General features: G+C 29.5%; 1 protein-coding gene across 1 annotated transcript; it reads left to right on the top strand.

Moving 5' to 3' along the window:
• The first annotated feature begins 10,978 nt into the window (after nt 1–10,978).
• Nucleotides 10,979–14,532, top strand: LOC105780934 (cytochrome P450 78A5). Its single transcript, XM_012605474.2, has 2 exons — nt 10,979–11,993; nt 13,679–14,532. Exons 1-2 carry the CDS (start codon nt 10,980–10,982, stop codon nt 14,309–14,311), a joined length of 1,647 nt encoding a protein of 548 aa, XP_012460928.2. The 5' UTR covers nt 10,979; the 3' UTR covers nt 14,312–14,532.
• The last annotated feature ends 4,752 nt before the right edge of the window (nt 14,533–19,284 follow it).

The raw sequence follows: 19,284 nt of genomic DNA, 5'->3' as shown, positions 1-19,284 counted from the left end.
ATGGGCCAAATCATGGCCTAATGCTAAAACATTTCACGTCCAAACTCAAATTCAGCTCGATTTGACTCGACTTGATGACCTGTTTTCACTGTTCATATATTGTAAATTGTCATTCTTAGCTCAATTTTCCGAGCTTTGCATGACCTAATCTAGTATTTTATTCCACTTAGAGTTGTTTATGGGTCGAGTTATGCTTATGTTTGGTATTAATACCATATATATTTGTAACAAAGGCTAAACAAAACTTGTTTAAAGCTGTCCATATTAAATTTTATTTTAAAAAATAAAATTACTTTTATTTAATATTTAGGAATTATATATATCTTTTACTATCATTATTTTTTTTCTTTTTAAATTTCTAAGCAAAAACAATTTAATATATATTTTTAATATTTTAAATATGGTATAGTATATTAAAATTTCTGAATGATGCAAACTATATAATATATATAATAATAAAATAATATAAACTTGAAAACAGGCTAAGCCAAGTCAAGCCAAACTCGAGCTTTGAATATTAAAACTCAAGGTCAACCTAGATTTTAAATTGTTTTAATTTTTTTTATCATAATCTATTTTTCGAATATAATATTTTTATTTAAACCTTCTCAAATTTCAAACAAACCTTCGAGTTTACCTAACATACAACCACTATAAGTTGCATAAAAAAATTAGTGGAAATATGAATATTTAAATTCTTCTCTTTCGGTGTGGGATCCAGGCCATTACAGGCTCTTTCCCTTCTGGGGAATGACATGAAATTTCACCCTCATGCATTTGATGATATTATATTTTTTATACAAACTATAAGTGCCACGAGACATTCTCTGGACCCCCACATTGGACCACTTTTCTTAGCTTGTGTGCATTTCATTGTCCTTACCTTAAAAGGTCCATATCTTTCAATCCTTCTTTACACTGTGTACCAGTTCGTGTGACCTTAAAAGCATTCAAAGGGTTATCAAGTATTGCATCCCTCGTAACTCTTAAGAGAAAGCGAATACTACCTCCAAAACTTTGATAATTATTCTTGTAGACTATAGGGTTGTAATGATGCAAACCTTAGACCAGGAGCGAAGTCGAAAATTTTTGTTTAGAGAATCGAAATAAAATTCAAAGTTTTGTAGACCCAAGACATGAATATTCCATTAAAAACCTTAACTTGAATGATAAAATATTTAGAAGGACTAAAAGGGAGATTAACCCGTGCCTACTCACCCTTGGATTCGCCCTACCCTAAACCCCAAAGGGGTTCGTTTATATAAAAAAGAGGATTATATAGTTTAGAAAAATAAGAGAGAAGTGTATGAATTAATCAGATGAAACCCAAGTTTGATTGGGTAAGACTCGTAGTTTTAAAAATTAAAAAAAAACTATTTTTTGTTGTTGTTGGCGGCTAGTCCACTAATGGGTTCTAAGGTTTCATCCATTAATGAACCCTTTCAAGTTAGGGGTATCATTGTTGTCTCACTATGTGCAACTTGGGGTTTACCTAAATATTCTTTTTCCAATATAAAAGTTTTGTATAGATGTAAAGATTCAAATATAAAGCTTAATATAATTTTTTAAGCTACTGCACGAATCAACTCAGTTATAAATTTGAGGTTAGGGATTTATGTAGAGATTTGGTTGTGTACTATCGTCGTCTTAAAATGTGCAACTAGGGGTAGGGTTGAGAAAAAAACCGAAAATCGACCCGACCCGAGGTATTTGGATGATTTATGAGATGTAAGTTGAAAAATCGCGGTTATTCGAAATCAAATCGAATTCTGTTTTCATTTAATATATAATTAAATTTAATTTTTATGATATAAAAATAAATATTTTATATTTAAATTAATGAAAATAATTTAAAATTTCTTGAAAATTTATTTTTTTAAAGAAATATTTATGAATAATACTTTGACCGAGCTGAAATAATTAATACGAAAAGAATTGAAAATCGAACTAAGCTAAACCAAATTATGATGAACAATTCAAACAATCTAAAAAAACCTGACGAACCAAATTTATTTAATATAATATTTTAAAGTGATTAAATAAAAAATTCAAAATTTGAAAGATTTGACTTTTTTACTATGTTTTTTTTTTGCCACTATAGGGTTTTTAAAGTTTTAACCAATGAAACCTTACAAATTGGGGACTTGATTGCATATTATATTAGTCTTAGGATATGCAATTTGGGGGTCTAATTAAAAATGTTATCAATCTTTGCTAAATTTAGCCCCCACCACTTCTTCTTGAATGCACACCATTGGTGGTAAGTTGGCCAAATTGTAGTGTACACCTTGCTATTAGTGGAAACAAATCTATAGCCATTTGCACCCAAACTTTGTGGCAAATCAATGCTTTCTCCTTCGTGGGTTGTGAAAGTTGGGATTTTATCAATCACAAACCATCAAATATTAAACTAATGACAAAGCTAATAAAGCATGCATTCCACTTTGTTAATTTTGGGTTCCCACTTTCACTAAATCTCAAAGGATTCCCTTATAAGGAATCTCATTATATGTATGTATGTATAGTGGCAAAGATATGTTGTTTGTTTGCTATTAGTCCAAAATATATCATCTTTAATTGGTTCTTTGCTAATTGCTATTAGAGATTTTATTAATGGCTTTTGTGAAAGATTCGTTTTGCCTTTACTTTTATTATTTGGCATAATGATAATTTTAGTCACTAATCTTTAGTCTTTTTTGTCATTTTGACCGTAGTTTTTTTTTTTTTTGAGGGGATCACTTTGACATTTAATTTTTAAATTTTGGTCAGATTATGATTTTTGGACTAAAAAGCTGACTGAACTGTTAAAATTTTAATGGCATTGATGTGGTAACCTGTATGATAGTCTATATATACTTCATTGTTGATACAGATAATTTTTTAAAATATTTTTTATGAAGTACATGTGGGTCGCGTATCGCGCTAGTATCGTTAAAATTTTAACATTTCAATTAGTTTTTTATCAAAAAATAATTTTACTAAACTTTAAAGATTAAGGGCAAAATAATCCCCAAAAAGTAGGGTCAAAATAACAAAACAGAGTAAACATTAGGAACTAAATTTTATTATTATTATTTATTTTATAAACTTTATTCTTGACATATATTCAAAATATGAATATGATGGTGTGGTCCTCTGAATATATATATATATATATATATATATATATATATATATATAAATATGCGGCTAAGACATCTTGTTTGTGTATTGTTTCTTCCAAATATATGATCTTTAATTGGTTCTTTTGCTAATTGCTATTCAAGATTATATTATTATCTTTTGTCAAAGGTTTACTTTTGCGTTTACTCTCTCTCTCTCTATAAATATATATAATTATTGAATTAAATTATTTGCTGTTTACATTTTCGTATTTTTATATATTCGAATGTGAATATAATGATACGATTAGAGAAAATTGAATATACTTGTATTGAAGATTTACCCATATTCGACATGAACCACTAAAAATCAAATCCAATAATAAAAAAGTTGTAAGTCTCGAACTTTAGTAAACTGACAGATGACACGTGATTATTGGGTGACACATGGTTATCAAGTCCAAATGACAATTTTAGATAGAGACCAGATGGCAAGGTTAATAAAATGACTGAAGGCACAATTGTATTAGGCCAAGGACATAAGATTCGACTGATCACATATTGATCACCACAAAACTCTAAGAGCAACAACCTCGGTGGTAACTAACAACCCCAAATATTTTCTTAAGCTCACCATTGCACTATATCTTAAGCATTAGAGAGCATCTCGCAACACAAACCCCGATGCTCCCCTTAGCTTACCTTTTGTATTATAGGTTCTTGATCATTTACTATCCAAAATCACTTCAACCCGAATTCAGATCACACATCTTTGGTCCACATATCTAGGGGTGAAGGGAAGGGGTAGCAGTCATGGTCTCTCCTAAAATAGAAATTTTTTTAGACCCCAAAAATTTATAAAATCTTAAATTAATATATGGTAAAGTTATAGTTCAACCTCCTAAAAAATATTAGAATTTCAATTTAGTTCTTTGAAAACCATAAAGATATAAGCTAATACAATGGTGAAATTGCATTTCAGCTCTCATAAAATATATAATTTAATCTCACTCCTACCCAAAATTTTTTTCTAGCTTCACCCTTACACACATCTAGTCTATGCGCTTCCTTTTCCTCCAATAAATACAAGGTGTGAACTCGTACAATAATCATACTTTGCCCGAATATTCTCCTAAACTTATGATAATCCTTCATTTGACTTAAGTATCGAAGAACGTCTCAGAATATAAACTCCGACACTCAAATTTAAATAAAATATCTTTGGTCCACATATCACATTTATGCACTTCCTTTTCTCACCAATAGATTGAAGGTTATTCAAGTAATGTAGGAGATAGTGGTTGTTCTAAATTGGGTAACCAATAAAAGCAACATATTTTGATATTCTTAATTTAGAAAAAATAATAATAGATTCTTCAAGTGTGAAGTCCATTTACTAGTGTCCTTGAATTAAATATTTCATAATCTAATATTATAATATGGTAGCTATATCCTATAGATTGTGTAAAGTAGAAGTGCAAACAAGACAACTATACTCACAAATCGCTTGAGTTCGATTAAATATAATTAAATTTTAACTCAATTATTATCGAGTTAAACTTAAGCTCGAATTATTTAGTGAATTGAATTCGTTTGCTAATGCTTGATCGAGTAGCACTCAAACCTAATTGAGCATTTCAAACTCAAACATAAATAACTATCTCTGATCTCTCAAACCAAAGATCATGATCTTTAGTGGCGTTTTTGTTTGTAAACGCTGCAAACGTTAGCGACGTTTTTGTTAGCGGCCTTTTTTGCGGCGCTTGTGGAAGCGCCGCAAACACCTTTAGTGGCGGTAAAAAGCGCCGCTAAAGGCCTAAAAAATGCCGCTAAAGACCTGTTTTGGTGTAGTGAGAATAAGGTTTTTAAGGTATCATAAAATCTTTTGAATACTTATGTCTGTTGGATTGAATGGTGATAAGCTAGATATTCTTTTAAGTAAAATATAATATTTGAATCTTGTGAAAGAAAAAAATAATGCTGGAAGAGCTTGAAAAATATGTGCATGTAGCAATGTTCTTGTGCCGAGTCAAGCTTGGATTAGGCTCGATTCTATAAAATTTCCAAGCTCGAGAAAGAGCTAACTTGACCCACCCAAATGGCTTAAAAATAATATTTTTTTAATTTAAAGTTAATTATAAAATATCATAAATTATTTTATATTAATATTTTATTATATTTAAGCAGTAAAATAGGTCAACCCAGATCCGACTCACAAACACCTCTACTCAACACCAAACTGGTCATCGTTATCTGAAACATGACTCTAAAATCCAAGGTGAGGGAACCCATTATGACCCCTTTGGCTATCATTATGCACTAGACTTACCTTTGGTCATTATTTGCCCCTTAGATGTACAAATTCAACAAGTCTGACATTATGGATTCGGATTTAGATATTCATGTTCGGTTTTTGTATAATAATGCGTAACATAATAAAAATTTTCCAAAATATTGAGGCCAAAGCTCCCTCTAGTTCTAACGACATTTTACCATTGCAACAACTCTCGAAATTTCTTAAATTTCTTTGTCCAAGCTTGTTATTTACCCGACCCAAATACATATTCATTTAATATTAAAAAAGTTAAACAAATTAAACTAAATTAGAGGTTTTCATGTGTCAGGCCAAGTTTGCGTCAAGTTTAAGTATAATATTAACACACTTTATGCTTATACAAGCTTAGAACAACTCAAAACATGAGCCTAAAATTAGCATACCTAGAAAACAAGCCAAGCTAAGTTCAAGCCTTGAATGTTTTAATTCGAGCCTGATCTATATTTTGAGCGTGTTTAATTATTTTTTTTCAAACCCATTTTTCAAACCTAATATTTGAATCGAATCTTTTTAAATTTTAAATTAACCTTTTTTAACTTAAACAAATAGTTACATATCCATCATTTTCTTTATTTTACATTGATAAAGGAAACAAAGTGGCAACGTGCCTATACACCAAATATTATTGTCCCGCGCAAGGGGTATGAGTCATGTAGTACGGACTGGTGCGCTACCACCATTATTGCCAAGCTTCATTATCTACCCCCACTCACATGCTCTTTTTTTTTTTCCTTTCAATTTAGTCCTTAAATTATACTGTTTTCTCATTTTTAATATATATTATTTAATACTTGAATTATTATGTTTGTCTTAATCTATCTTAAAATAAAAAATTTGCTGACAAAAATGTGATGCCATGACATATTTTTTTCGATTTAGTCCTTGATGTATATTGTTTTCTCGTTTCAAATCTAATTTCTTTTGTTATATTTTAGTACTTGATTTATTATTTTCTCCTCAATCTATTCCAATTTTTTAAAAAATTGCCTATAAAACCATAATACATGCAGACTTATTTTTGACATTTTTGAGATCCTAAGCGAAATAATAAATTGGGATCCCTTTTTGAAAAATTATAAAATATAATACAATAAAAGAAATTGGGACCCCTTTTCTTTTCTTTTCTTTTCTTTTCTTTTTTCTGCTGTAATGAAGCGTCGATCAAAAAATTTAAAAGCTAAGGATTTTTTTTTCCATGTTAAAAGTTGAAAAAAAAATTTAAACCCCTTCCAGCCTTGGAGACTGCGCGGCCGCACTCCCAAACTACCCAAGGGTTGAGCCTAGATACATGAAAGGACTCTAGGAGCTTCTACATCCTCCTGATGATAGGGTTTGAGAAAAAAATGGATAAAATAATAAGTTAATTCATATTATAATATTAGGTTTAGTTTAGTTTTGTGGTTTTTATTGAATTTGGTTTGGTTTGAATAATAATGAAATCAACTCTCTTTGGATAAAGGTTGTTTATCCATAAATTCTACTTGGGTTTGAGTCTTCGAAAGAGTAAGTGATTGACCTTTATTCAGGTAGCTCTCTTTGGACATATTGTGTGTGTGGTGTGGGTATGTCTCTACCTCGTGAGTGAGTTCTAACCCTCTAAGTATACTGTACCAAAAAAAAAAAATGTATTGGGTTTATTGATTAAGTTCCTAAGTTACTAACAACGTTATTCACGTATCATAATTTTATGTTTATATATTGTTTACACGAACAACTACATTGGTTCAGTATAAAAATATATTTATTTATTTCATTAAATGTGTACTTTTAAATCAAAATTGAAGTCTCATGTATACATTTGAACTACAATCTAAGTTTCACGTGTATAGTTGTACCAAATCAAAGTTTATGTATCAAATTACATTTTGGTCCAAAATTTATGTATCAAAAATCAAATCTTTTTTTAATTTTTTTAAATTTACTCTAATTAATATAATTTCAAACTGGTAATTTTCTTTTTAATTTTGAATTTCAAGGTAAAACTACTAAAGTGGTCAACTAGGAATTGATGATTCTCAAATTTAGTGAAATTTGATTCTACATAGTAAGACTTTTTTGTCAATTTTTTCAAAAATATTTTTTTTCATTTTCATGTTTCAACATAAGTTCTCCACGACATATTTTCAAATTTAAAATTCTAAAAGTTTTAACCTAATGGTTAAGCATGTTTTGGTCCATTAAATTGGGATTTCTTCAATTATTGATCTTAGTCTACTCCTTTGATGGCTCATAGGCTAGCTTCAACTCTTTTCGATGTCATTTGAATATTGGGAAAATAAAATCTACCTTAAAATATAATTTTAATGTTACATTTTGTTATATTATAATAATGGTAAAATTACAAATTGCTCCTTAAATTATTATTCATTTTAATCCTAAAGTAATTTTCTTGCTTCAATCACGACAATTGTCATGTGTAGGTTTTATCCATTATATTACGATTCTTTATTATTTTATACTTGTGATTGTATTTATATTGGTAAACTCTGAAAGAAAGTGCTTTACAATGTTTAAAAATTGCACTAATTCAATTAATGACTGATTTTAATATATTAGTTAGATTAAACATGTGATTGGTTTTCGATTGAATCGATAATCGGTTAATTTTTTCTCATTAATCTTTTATCTTTTTTATTTCAAATGAAATTTTATATTAATAATTCGTTTATATTTATAAACTGAAAGTTAGAACTTAATTCTATACAAAGATAATTAATATAAAAAATTAAGAATCGGATCAAACCAAATTATCATAAATAATTTGAGAAATTCAAAATTTCTTATAACTCTCCTATGATAAAATTTGAACATGAAATCTCAAAATTTTGAAATCTGTATAAGTTATTTATTTTGAAGGGAAAATCTCAAAACTATACATAAAATTTGATTTAATATGTAATTTGATACATGAACTTTGATTTAGGGGAATTGTACAATAAAACTTTGATTGTGGCTCAAATATATAAATGAAACTTTTATTTTCATTCAATTATATACATTTAAAGAAATAAATACATCAAATTATTTTTCAAAATTTCGTGTATAAAACTACACTTTAGACTAAAGTTCATGCATAGTTTTGAAATTTATCTAGTAAAAGTACCATGGATGCCCCTGTACTAGAAGTCAGATTGCATTTTGCCCCCACTACTCATAAACGGGCAAACTAGTCCTTGTATATTAGATCAAAGAGCAAATTGGTCATTTTGTTAAAAAATCAATCCATTTTTACTATTAAAAATTGGTCCTTTTACATCAGTATAAGGTACACATGACACGTCACGTATCATTATTTGGTTATTCCATTAGCTGTGCTAGTTTTTAACACTGCAAATGGATGAAATTTTAACGGAAAGAACTAATTTACTCTTTGATTTAACATATAAGGACTAATTTGTCCATTTTTTAGTAGATGAAGCAAAATACAATCTGGCTTCTAATACAGATGCGTCCATGATAATTTTACCTATATTTATCTCTATTTTGAAAAAAACAAGAGAAATGGGGTATGATAATTGTAAGTGATCAGAATCTATATATCAATTCATTTGTGTTTGACTATAATATATATATACACACATATTCCCTCATTGATTGTTGCTTCATGCAATTATTTGTACTTTGGCTCCCTTACACAAAATAGCTTTAGTCCAACTTACTGGTTTTTTCCATGTGGGATGCTTGGCCCTATACCACCCACTCTGGCTTCACACCAGCCGCTCAATGCCTCCTTTTAAATTACAATTGGACCACCATTTACTGTTCTTGTTGCGCTGGGTGGTATTTATTCGAGATTGCAGATGGAATATATAGTATGAAGGTTTAGGGTGAGTTTGGATGGGCAGTACGTTTACCTGTGGTTAGTGTAAAAACAGCTGTGGCAGTGAGATTAGACACTGTAGCGTGAGACAAAAAGTAAACTAAATGCACCGTACTACACCCAATCGCCCATCCAAACCCACCCTTCATCATAAAGAACACTATAATGGAAATAAACTAGAATGACAAAAATAATTGATTGTTTGATCTCTCCTCTTAAACTACAATCGAATTCTTGTCTCTCTGGCCTTAATTATGATTTGATTGTGTTTGTTCAGGGTTATGGGTGCATATACAATATCATGTATTGGTAATGAAAATATTTGAAATGACAAAATAACCAGTTTCTTAATCCCTCCTTCGAAACTGCAGTTGGATCACCACTTACTTTCCTTGATTATATCGTTGGACAATATCACTAAATAACCGATTGTTTGATCACTTCTCGTAATCTACAATTGAATCGCCGCCTTCATGTTCTTGATTATGGTCGGATCGTGTTTATTCAAGGTTGTGGATGCGTATTCAATATCACAGTTCAATTGAAATGAGGAAATAACCGGTTGCTTGATCCCTCCTCTTAAGCTACAATTGAATCGACACCTTCGCTTATTGATTGTGATCGAATTGTGGGTTTATATTCAATATTACAGTTCAATCATAAAGAATGTTGAAATGGCAACATAACCCTTTATTTGACCCTTCCTTTTATGCTCAAATTGTACTTTTACTCTAAAAATAATAAAAAATTTATTTAGTCTTTCAAAAATTTAAAGGAAACTTTTATTTTAACTTTCATAAAAATATACAATTTAATTTCGTCGGACTCAAAAAAAATTTCTAATTTTATTGAAAAAGTAAATATAAAAAAGGGGTAAACTATCAAAATAGTCACTTTTGTTTGCCTTAGATTGCATTTTAGTCACTTATGTTTGAAACGTTACGTTTTAGTCACTTACGTTATCGTGTTGTAACATTTTCGTCACTGAGTCATTAATTGTCGACAATGGTGTAACGGTAAGTTGATGTGGCACGTTAAATCATCATTTCAAACGAAATTTTTAGGTTAAATTCTTTTATGTTCTTCTAACTCTTTTTTTTTCCATTCTCTTATGCTTCTCCCTCTATTTTCCTCCCTTCTTCATTTCTTTTAACGTAGTTTTTCTATGCTTTCCATTTGTAACTAGTCCACAAGCTCGCCTCACTCGAAAAAAATTAAATTGTTCAAAAAAATAAAACATAGAATAACTACGTTGAAAGAAATGGAGAAGGGAGGAAAACAAAGGGAGAAACATAAGAGAATGGAAAAGAAAGAAAGTTAAAAAAAATAAAAGAAAAATTAAATTGCTCCAAATGAAAAAAATATGGGAACCGATTGTATAAATTAACCTAGAATTTTTGTTTGAAATGATGATTTAATGTGCCACATCAGTTTACTATTATACCGTTGACAGAAACTAACGGCTCAGTGACTAAAATATTACAACGTGATAACATAAGTGACTAAAACGTAAAATTTCAAACATAAGTGACTAAAATGTAACCTGTGCCAAATAAAAGTGACTATTTTGGTAGTTTACCCAAAAAAAATCATCATAGGGTCGTATTATCATATTGTTTTCATCATTTAATCATGGTTAGCAAACTTAACCAAACCCTTAACCACAATTACACTCTTCCACGTGCCTATATATACACTTCACCCCCTATTGCAAATCCCTCTCATGAACATACCCAGATTTTCTACACAATTCCCATTAATTTTCCTTCTAAAATTTTCTCAGGAAAAAATAAAAATGAAGCTTTTGATTCTGGGAATTAATCTCTCTTTGTTCCTGTCTTGCTATATTCTCACAACGCACCAAATTCCATGGCTTTTCGCCTTGTTTTTCCTCTTGTTATTGTCCCTTTCACCTTTTTGGCTCGTCCCGGGCGGCTTCGCATGGCGGAATTCATCCCTGGACGTTCCCGGTCCAGTCGGTTGGCCGTTACTCGGGACGTTACCACTAATGAATGCGGTCGCACATCGCAACTTAGCTGCTGCGGCCGCGTCACTTAGTGCAACGAGGCTGATGAAATTCAGCCTTGGTGCAACAAGAGTGATAATCAGTAGTCACCCGGATACCGCCAAAGAAATCCTAGGCGGGTCCGCGTTTTCAGACCGACCCATCAAAGACTCAGCTCGGTCCTTGATGTTTGAACGCGCCATCGGGTTCGCACCCTCGGGTGCGTACTGGCGCCACCTACGTCGAATCGCGGCTAACCATATGTTCTCCCCTAAGAGAATCTTAAACCTCGAGCCACTCCGCCAACAAGTGGTTAACCACATGGTGGTTCAAACCCAACGAGCCATGGAAACCAAAGGGTTTGTTGAGCTAAGAATGATATTACAAAAAGGGTCATTAACTAATATCTTAGAGACTGTATTTGGAAGCTTTTTAAGTTCAGCAATGGCGGATGAACTAGGGCCAATGGTGAAAGAAGGGTATGAATTAATCGCTATGTTTAATTGGGAAGATCATTTCCCTTTAAGGTTTCTAGACTTTAATGGTGTTAAAAGAAGGTGTCATAAATTGTCGAGCAAGGTGAAGATTGTTGTGGGTCGAATTGTAGAAGAAAGAAGAAAAGAAGCTTTGGATCAGAGCATCAATGGCGGAAATCATGATTTTCTTACAGCTTTGTTGACTTTGTCTAAAGAAGATCAGTTGTCTGATTCCGACATGATCGCTGTATTGTGGGTAAGAACTCTTTTCTTATCATCAAAAAAACATATTCTATTTTGCATTGATAGTGTATAAGTTGGATTTAATTCATTGGTACTGGCATAAAATTAATATACAAAATCGAGGTACGATATTGGGTTAGATTTCCTGAAGGGTTGGGTAGTTAGTCATTACGGTCGAGTTTGGATAAGGATTTTTGCATATTAGTCGGTTTAATTCGAATTTAATTTAAATAATAAAAAGTATTTTTAAAATTTAAAATTTAATGTTTTATTATTTTTTGCATAGTGAAATGGACTTTTTGGACGGGTTAGGTCGGTCTAAAAATGAGCCTAGAATTGAAATTTTTTTGAAACCGGGCATCGACCTGATCCAGTCAATAAACACCTAATCGAGATAGGTAAGGGTTTTGGTTCCCTTGATTCCTTCTAATGTTAGTTATTATTAGTTAATGAAATGATAAAATTGTATTTTGATCCTCTAAATTATAGCATTTCATTAGGTAAAAATACAATGAGGTGCTTGTATTAGATGTCATATTGCATTTTGCCTCTATTATTCAAAAAATGGGTAAATTAATCTCTATACATTAGACCAAAGAGCAAACTGATAATTTCAGTGAAAATTCATACATTTCTACGGTTAAAAATTGGCATGACTGACAGAATAATCAAACAATGGCACGTGGGGTGCCATGTGTATACCTCATACTGATGTACAATGACCAATTTTTAACAGTAGAAGTAGATGAAATTTTTAACAAAATGACCAATTTTCTCTTTGATCAAATATATATGAACTAATTTGCCCATTTTATGAGTAGAGAAGACAAAATGCAATCCAACTCTTAATATAATAACCTCCATAATACTTTTACCCATTTCATTATAAAATTTATTTAAAATTTTTTTATTTTGATGTCACGGTCAATAGATAGATAGTGTATAATTGTATGCATTGCTCGTCTACTAGGTAGACTTAATTTATAATTATTTTTATATCAATTAAAATTTAATACATAATGAATAAAAGTTATATATGGTTATTTAACCAAAATGTGATGCCTCATTTAATAAGAAAGATATGATAAATAACAATGATCTTAAAATAAATATTAATAATTTTATTTAGTATTAGAGAAAAATTTTAAAATTTTGGGTTTATATATATATTTAAAAATAAGGATCTTAAAAGTAAATAGTAATAAACTTTCTTTTTTCTATAATTGGAGGAAGAAAATACGCAGGGCCACCGACCTCCCCTAAAATGGAAAACTTTTCATTTAGACTCTTTAAAATTTTTAAAGTTCTAAATAATAAAGGTAAAATTACACTTTAGCCACCCTAAAATGATGAAGTTTTAATTTAATTATTTTAAAATTACATTTTTACTATTGTAAAAATTACAATTTAATTCGTTTCCCTAAAAAAAAATTTGCTTCACCCCGGAGAATAAGGTTCATTGGGATCAAACCCAAACTCTTATACTTTTACCACCAAAACCAAAAGGTTATTTGATATATCTGTTATATTCCAAGGTTAAAATAGATTTTCAAATATAATAGATATTTAAAAAGTGCCATAGCATGATTTTATGATTATTAAATTAAATTTAGGTTTTATTTTATTGTTATTTTTAAATTAATTTATAGTGAGTTATTATTATTAAAAATGCATTTAATTTATTGTATTTTTATATAGGAAATGATATTTCGGGGCACCGATACGGTGGCTATATTATTGGAATGGATCATGGCGAGGATGGTATTACATCAAGACATTCAAGCCAAAGTCCAAGAAGAGATTGATGCTTGCATCAGCCATCGTGACGACCGTTGTGTTCAAGATTCCGATCTCCCCAATTTGCCTTACCTTCAAGCTGTTGTGAAAGAGGTTCTTCGACTACACCCACCAGGTCCACTTCTCTCATGGGCTCGTCTAGCCATCCATGACGTACACATCGGGAAGTCTTTCATCCCAGCTGGTACGACCGCAATGGTTAACATGTGGGCAATAACTCATGACCCATCGATATGGAAAGATCCGTGGACCTTTAGGCCTGAAAGATTCATCAAAGAGGACGTTTCCATCATGGGCTCAGATCTTAGGCTGGCGCCTTTCGGATCAGGTCGAAGGGTTTGCCCTGGTAAGGCACTAGGTTTAGCAACCGTGCAACTGTGGCTTGCACGGTTGCTCCAATCTTTCAAATGGCTCCCGACAACTGTAGCGCATCAACGAGTTGACTTATCAGAAATGTTGAGGCTTTCCCTTGAAATGAAGAAGCCATTAACATGCCGAGCGATCCCCCGAGTAACACAACAATCACTCAATTAAATAGAAAAAATATATAGTAGTAATAAATTATGAAACGAAAGGGCGTGGATTCATGGGAAAAAACTAAGAAACCATGAATTATCTATATAAAATTAAGGCCCTAGAGTTTGTAAACTAGTCATGTTTATTAATTTGAGTTTAATGGGTACTTCCTTTTTAGGTTAGTAGTTAAGGAACTTGTATTTTTAAAATATTTATGTTTAAAGCATATTCCAAAATAAGTATGATATATCTTTTAAATATATAAAAATTTAAAAAAATAACGGGTTGAGTCTTAATTCGATTGGCATAAGCATTGTTGCTAGTGCAGGAAGACGTGAGTATGAATGTGTTGAAGCACGTTCTCTTCTTATTTATGGATTGATGTATATATATTTATACTCGTTTATTTTACACCCTAAATTCAAATATAATATAAATGTAAAAAATATCATTTTACCACCAAAAACCATGGTAAATCAGTAATTATCACCAAGCTTAAAGCTTAGGATACTAAGCATAACCTTCATAAGTAAGAATTTATGAAAAGTTATTTATGACATCATTATAATCAAAGCTTTTATATTAATTAATATTTTAATAATTTTATAATTCAGTCACTTTCGTTTTAATAGTTGGCAATAATTTAATTATTGAATTTAGCAAAACAATTACATTCGTTGTACAAAAATTTACGATATGTCGATTGAGTCTTAAGTTGATTGACATATGTATCATGAATTTAAGTGCGTTGAAGCGTATTATTCTCCTATTTATGAGTTGGGGAGGAGCTATGGGTAGTTTTATACATTGTGTTAAAAAGAACAGATATGATCAAAACCTATAATGAAATTGATAGGAAAAATTGACGATATATTATTTTATTTTAATTAAATATTAAGTTACTAAAAAATATAAAAAAAAATACGATACAAAGACACTAATTTATATTAACATAAATTATGTAATTGTCAAAGTAAAAGCATCCTAACCCTACTTTCTATTTTAGCTAAGCAAAGGACTCAATTTTTTTTCAACCGACTTGTACGGACAATGAGACCTTTTCGAAAACAGAATTATTATTGCATGCATGAATATTGATATATAAAATAATATTTTTTAATATTATCGACAAAAAAATTAATATTTTTTAATATTGGAAAGTAACACCCAACTCCACCAAAAATAAAATAAAAAATAGGCCACGATGGCTTTAAATAATGCAAAGCCATTAGAGATATTTCAAATGTAGGTATTGTACTTCGAAAAGGAAATATAAAGAGATCCACTTAACGATGTTGATATTTGTATCACGTCGATTTAAAATATTATCTATATTAATATGTTTATTTAACGGTTGATTTTTTTCCATGAAGCGGGTAGTTAGAATATTTTAAGTCATCCAAATTTGATATGCATGATCTACAAAATTAAGCATGAAATATAACGGTTGAATTATTAAAATATTAATCGTATAAAAGTTATAAAATAACCTAAAGTGAATCCTCTCTTATATAGATATAGTTTTGGACTAATCATCTTCTTTTAAGTCTAGCCTTATATGTTGGGGAATTCGAAATTTTTAGGGATCAAAATTAAATTATGAAATTTTAAGAGGTCAAAATATAATTTTATCATGTATTAGTTTACGATTTCATTATTTTTAAAGGGATTAAACAATTTTTTTTTCATTTGAGGAGCAAAATACTATATATATTAACTTCTAATTTCATCATTTATAGAATAATTAAATTACAATTTTTTTCATATTTGTTGGGTTAAGGGCCTTGCCTGCCGCTTTTATTCGTCTATGGTTATATGATTTAGATTCAAATTTAAGTATTAAGATGATAAACTACGAATCCCAGAAAAGATTAATTGTAGAGTTATGTCTCATATTTTCGGACCAAACAATGTGTGACGTCGCAACGAGGAAGTGTTTTTCGTCTCGACAAGAAGAAAGCTCTCATCCCGACGATAGGATTCCACGCCACGATGTGACGATGTGCACCTCAAGTTTTTTGGTTTTCTTTTACCAATTAAACTCTGGTTAACCTAGGGTGGTTGTAGTCATACATGCTACGAATTTCAGCCTATAAATAGGCCTTAGTTACTCTAGGTTTTATGATAACAAAAAATATTTAGATTAAGATGATTCTGTTCTTTGTTTTGAAGGGTTTTTCTTTTGGGGTTTTGAGTTTTCATTTTTGTATTCTCTTTTTATTATAGTGAAATCTCATTTTACCCGTGATTTTTTATCATCTTTTGAGTAGTTTTTTTCCCACATAAAATTTACATATTTGATCTTTACAATTTTACTTTGTTTACTTGTTTGTTGCATTAAATAGATTAATTTCCTACATTAAACTTTATGAATAATAAAATATGAATGATACATTGATTAAAGTATAGGCTTTTTAAATATCCATATCTACTTTCTTTCTTTTTTCTTTTGCTTTGTAATCTAATTATAAAATATAATTTCAAAGGCAAAAAGCCCTTTAGCTTTTCTTTTCTTTGACATTAAATATATAGTAATATTATATATATATATATATATATATATATATATATATGTTAATGCTCCACAAATCTAATTTTTGATTGAAAAGGACCCTCCCACATAATTGTAAATCCTTAAGACGTGTTGATCTTCTATTTGATTCTATCAATTAATCATTTAGGGTTTTTGCTTTTTTGCTTTTTTTCTATAGTGATTTAAAAGAGGTGTTTATGTTTGATGCATAGTTAGTGTATAAGTTTCATGCACTGTCGGTCAATAATAATATAATACGTTATCACCGAGTTATAAATAAATAATAATCTTATAGGTTAGTATATTATTTAATATCTAATTCTGGTGTCAATGTTCAATTTGATTTGGTTTGAATTTAGCTTCAATGTTCAATTTGGTACCTATACCAAACGACATCATGTGATCCAATGAATGTTTGACACTTGTGCACTAGTGAGAAAATATAGGTACTTAATCGGGATAAAAAAAACTCAAGGCACCAAATTAAACATTAAAGCCAAATTCATGTGCTTAATCGGGACAAAATAAAAGTCAGGTACCATTGAAATTATACTTAAGTACTAAATTGGGATAGCAAAAATTCAAATGCCAAATTGAATATTAAAATCAAACTCAAGTATCAAATAGTATATTAACCTTATTTAAAAATAAAATAAAATATACTTATATAAATTTATAAACCTAAGGGATTATAAAAAAATTAAAACTAATGGGTTCAAGTGAGTCAAGCGTATTATTTTCCCATTTAAACATATTATTCTAAGTATCGTATAAAAAATTGGCGTAAAATTCAATTTTGTAAAGCTAGTCCAATTAATCTAAAATTAAATCAAAATTTCAATTTATTCTTTTCTTGGTGGTGTAAAATTTTATCACAAATAAATTTATGATCTTCTATTAATTAATGGTATTGTTAGTTCCTTTTACATATAAGACTTCAAAATTAAAAGTACATAATTCATTATACCACCTTATTCTTCTAGGTACCGTTTCCAAACTTTTATTGGTAAGGAAATGTTTAGTTTTGATTATCGCTTTTATAATAAATTTTTCAGGTGCTAAATATATGAGAAAGTTTTTATTCCTTTCTTTATTGCTAATAATTCTTTTTAATATATAACATAATTAATTTCATTTGATTTAAATTTTCTTGAACTATATCCACATATTAATTCTTCATTTTTATCATTTTTATTGTTTTAGCTTTTAAAATACAACCCCAATAGTTTTGTGAGGCATCTGTTTCTAATATTAATTTATCACCTTGTTTAAGTAAATAAACTTTTAGAATATGATTTATTTGATTTTAAGTTTTTATGATTTCGAGTCTGTTTTAGACCGGATAAAATGTTTATCTTCTTTTAGTTTTTCATATAACTTACCTATTTTTTCGAGATAAGTTAGGAAAGAAATTTCTTCCATAATTAATAATTCCTAAAATTATTGAAGTCGCTTTTATGATCTTCAATTTTTCAGAATTCTTTTATTTTACTATAATATGATCTTGTAGTTTAAGACCATCTACAGATAATTTTAATCCTAAGAATTCTATTTCTTTTTTTTCAGTTCTATTTAGGACTTAGTATGATTCCATGTTTTATGAATTCTTGAGAAATGATATTTAAATGTTTTCTATGTTTTTCTAATGTGTCTGAAAATACTAAAATATTATCTATATAGACTACACAAATTTTTTTATATTTATTAAAAATAGAATCCATCCATCTTTGAAAGATTTGTGGTGCATTACATAATCCAAATGACATTACTTTCCATTGATAATGTCCATTAGGTGCACTAAAAGCTGTCAAAGGCTTGGACTCTTTTGTTAGCATGATTTGCCAGAATCCTGATTTACAGTCAAATTTACTAAAATATATTGCTTGTTTAGTTTAATTAATTAAAACATCCTTTCTTGGAATAAAATATTCATCAAAAATAATATTTTGATTTAATCTTTTATAATTAATAACCATTCTAGCTTTTCCTCTTCAGCATGATTTCTTACCATAAAGGCTAGACTAGAATATGGACTATTAGTTTTCTATTAGTCATTTTTCTAATAATTCTTTTATTTGGATATCAAATTCATCTATATCTTGTTTAGTATAGATCATTGGTTTAACTCTAATAGTTTTATTGGGATTTTCCAATTTAATTTTTCAATATCTAGGACTATTTTGCCATAATTTTAATGGTTCTTCTCTAAAATTATTTTCTAATATTTTAAACAACCAATGACTTGTTTCAAGTTGTTTAATTTCTTCTTTTCTTGATGGCGTGTAAAATTTTTATCACAAATAAATTTATAATTTTCTACTAATGGTATTTCTACAAAAGTTTTTTCGCAAATAACATAATAAAATTTTTATCAATAGAAAATGGTAAATGTTGGTATATAAAATTATTTCCTAATAATATATCTCCATGCATTGCGGAAAGCATAATATTTTAGGTA

Source organism: Gossypium raimondii, chromosome 4, assembly GCF_025698545.1.
Source record: "Gossypium raimondii isolate GPD5lz chromosome 4, ASM2569854v1, whole genome shotgun sequence".
Taxonomy (NCBI): domain Eukaryota; kingdom Viridiplantae; phylum Streptophyta; class Magnoliopsida; order Malvales; family Malvaceae; genus Gossypium; species Gossypium raimondii.
Note: the sequence above shows the minus strand (reverse complement) of the source record. Positions and strands in the feature narration are given on the sequence as shown.

Bases quoted from the DNA above. Each gene is read 5' to 3' on its own strand.
- LOC105780934 (XM_012605474.2), top strand. From the start codon at position 10,980: ATGAACATACCCAGATTTTCTACACAATTCCCATTAATTTTCCTTCTA. The intron at 11,994-13,678 runs GTAAGAACTCTT...ATTTTTATATAG, and splicing joins ACATGATCGCTGTATTGTGG to GAAATGATATTTCGGGGCAC.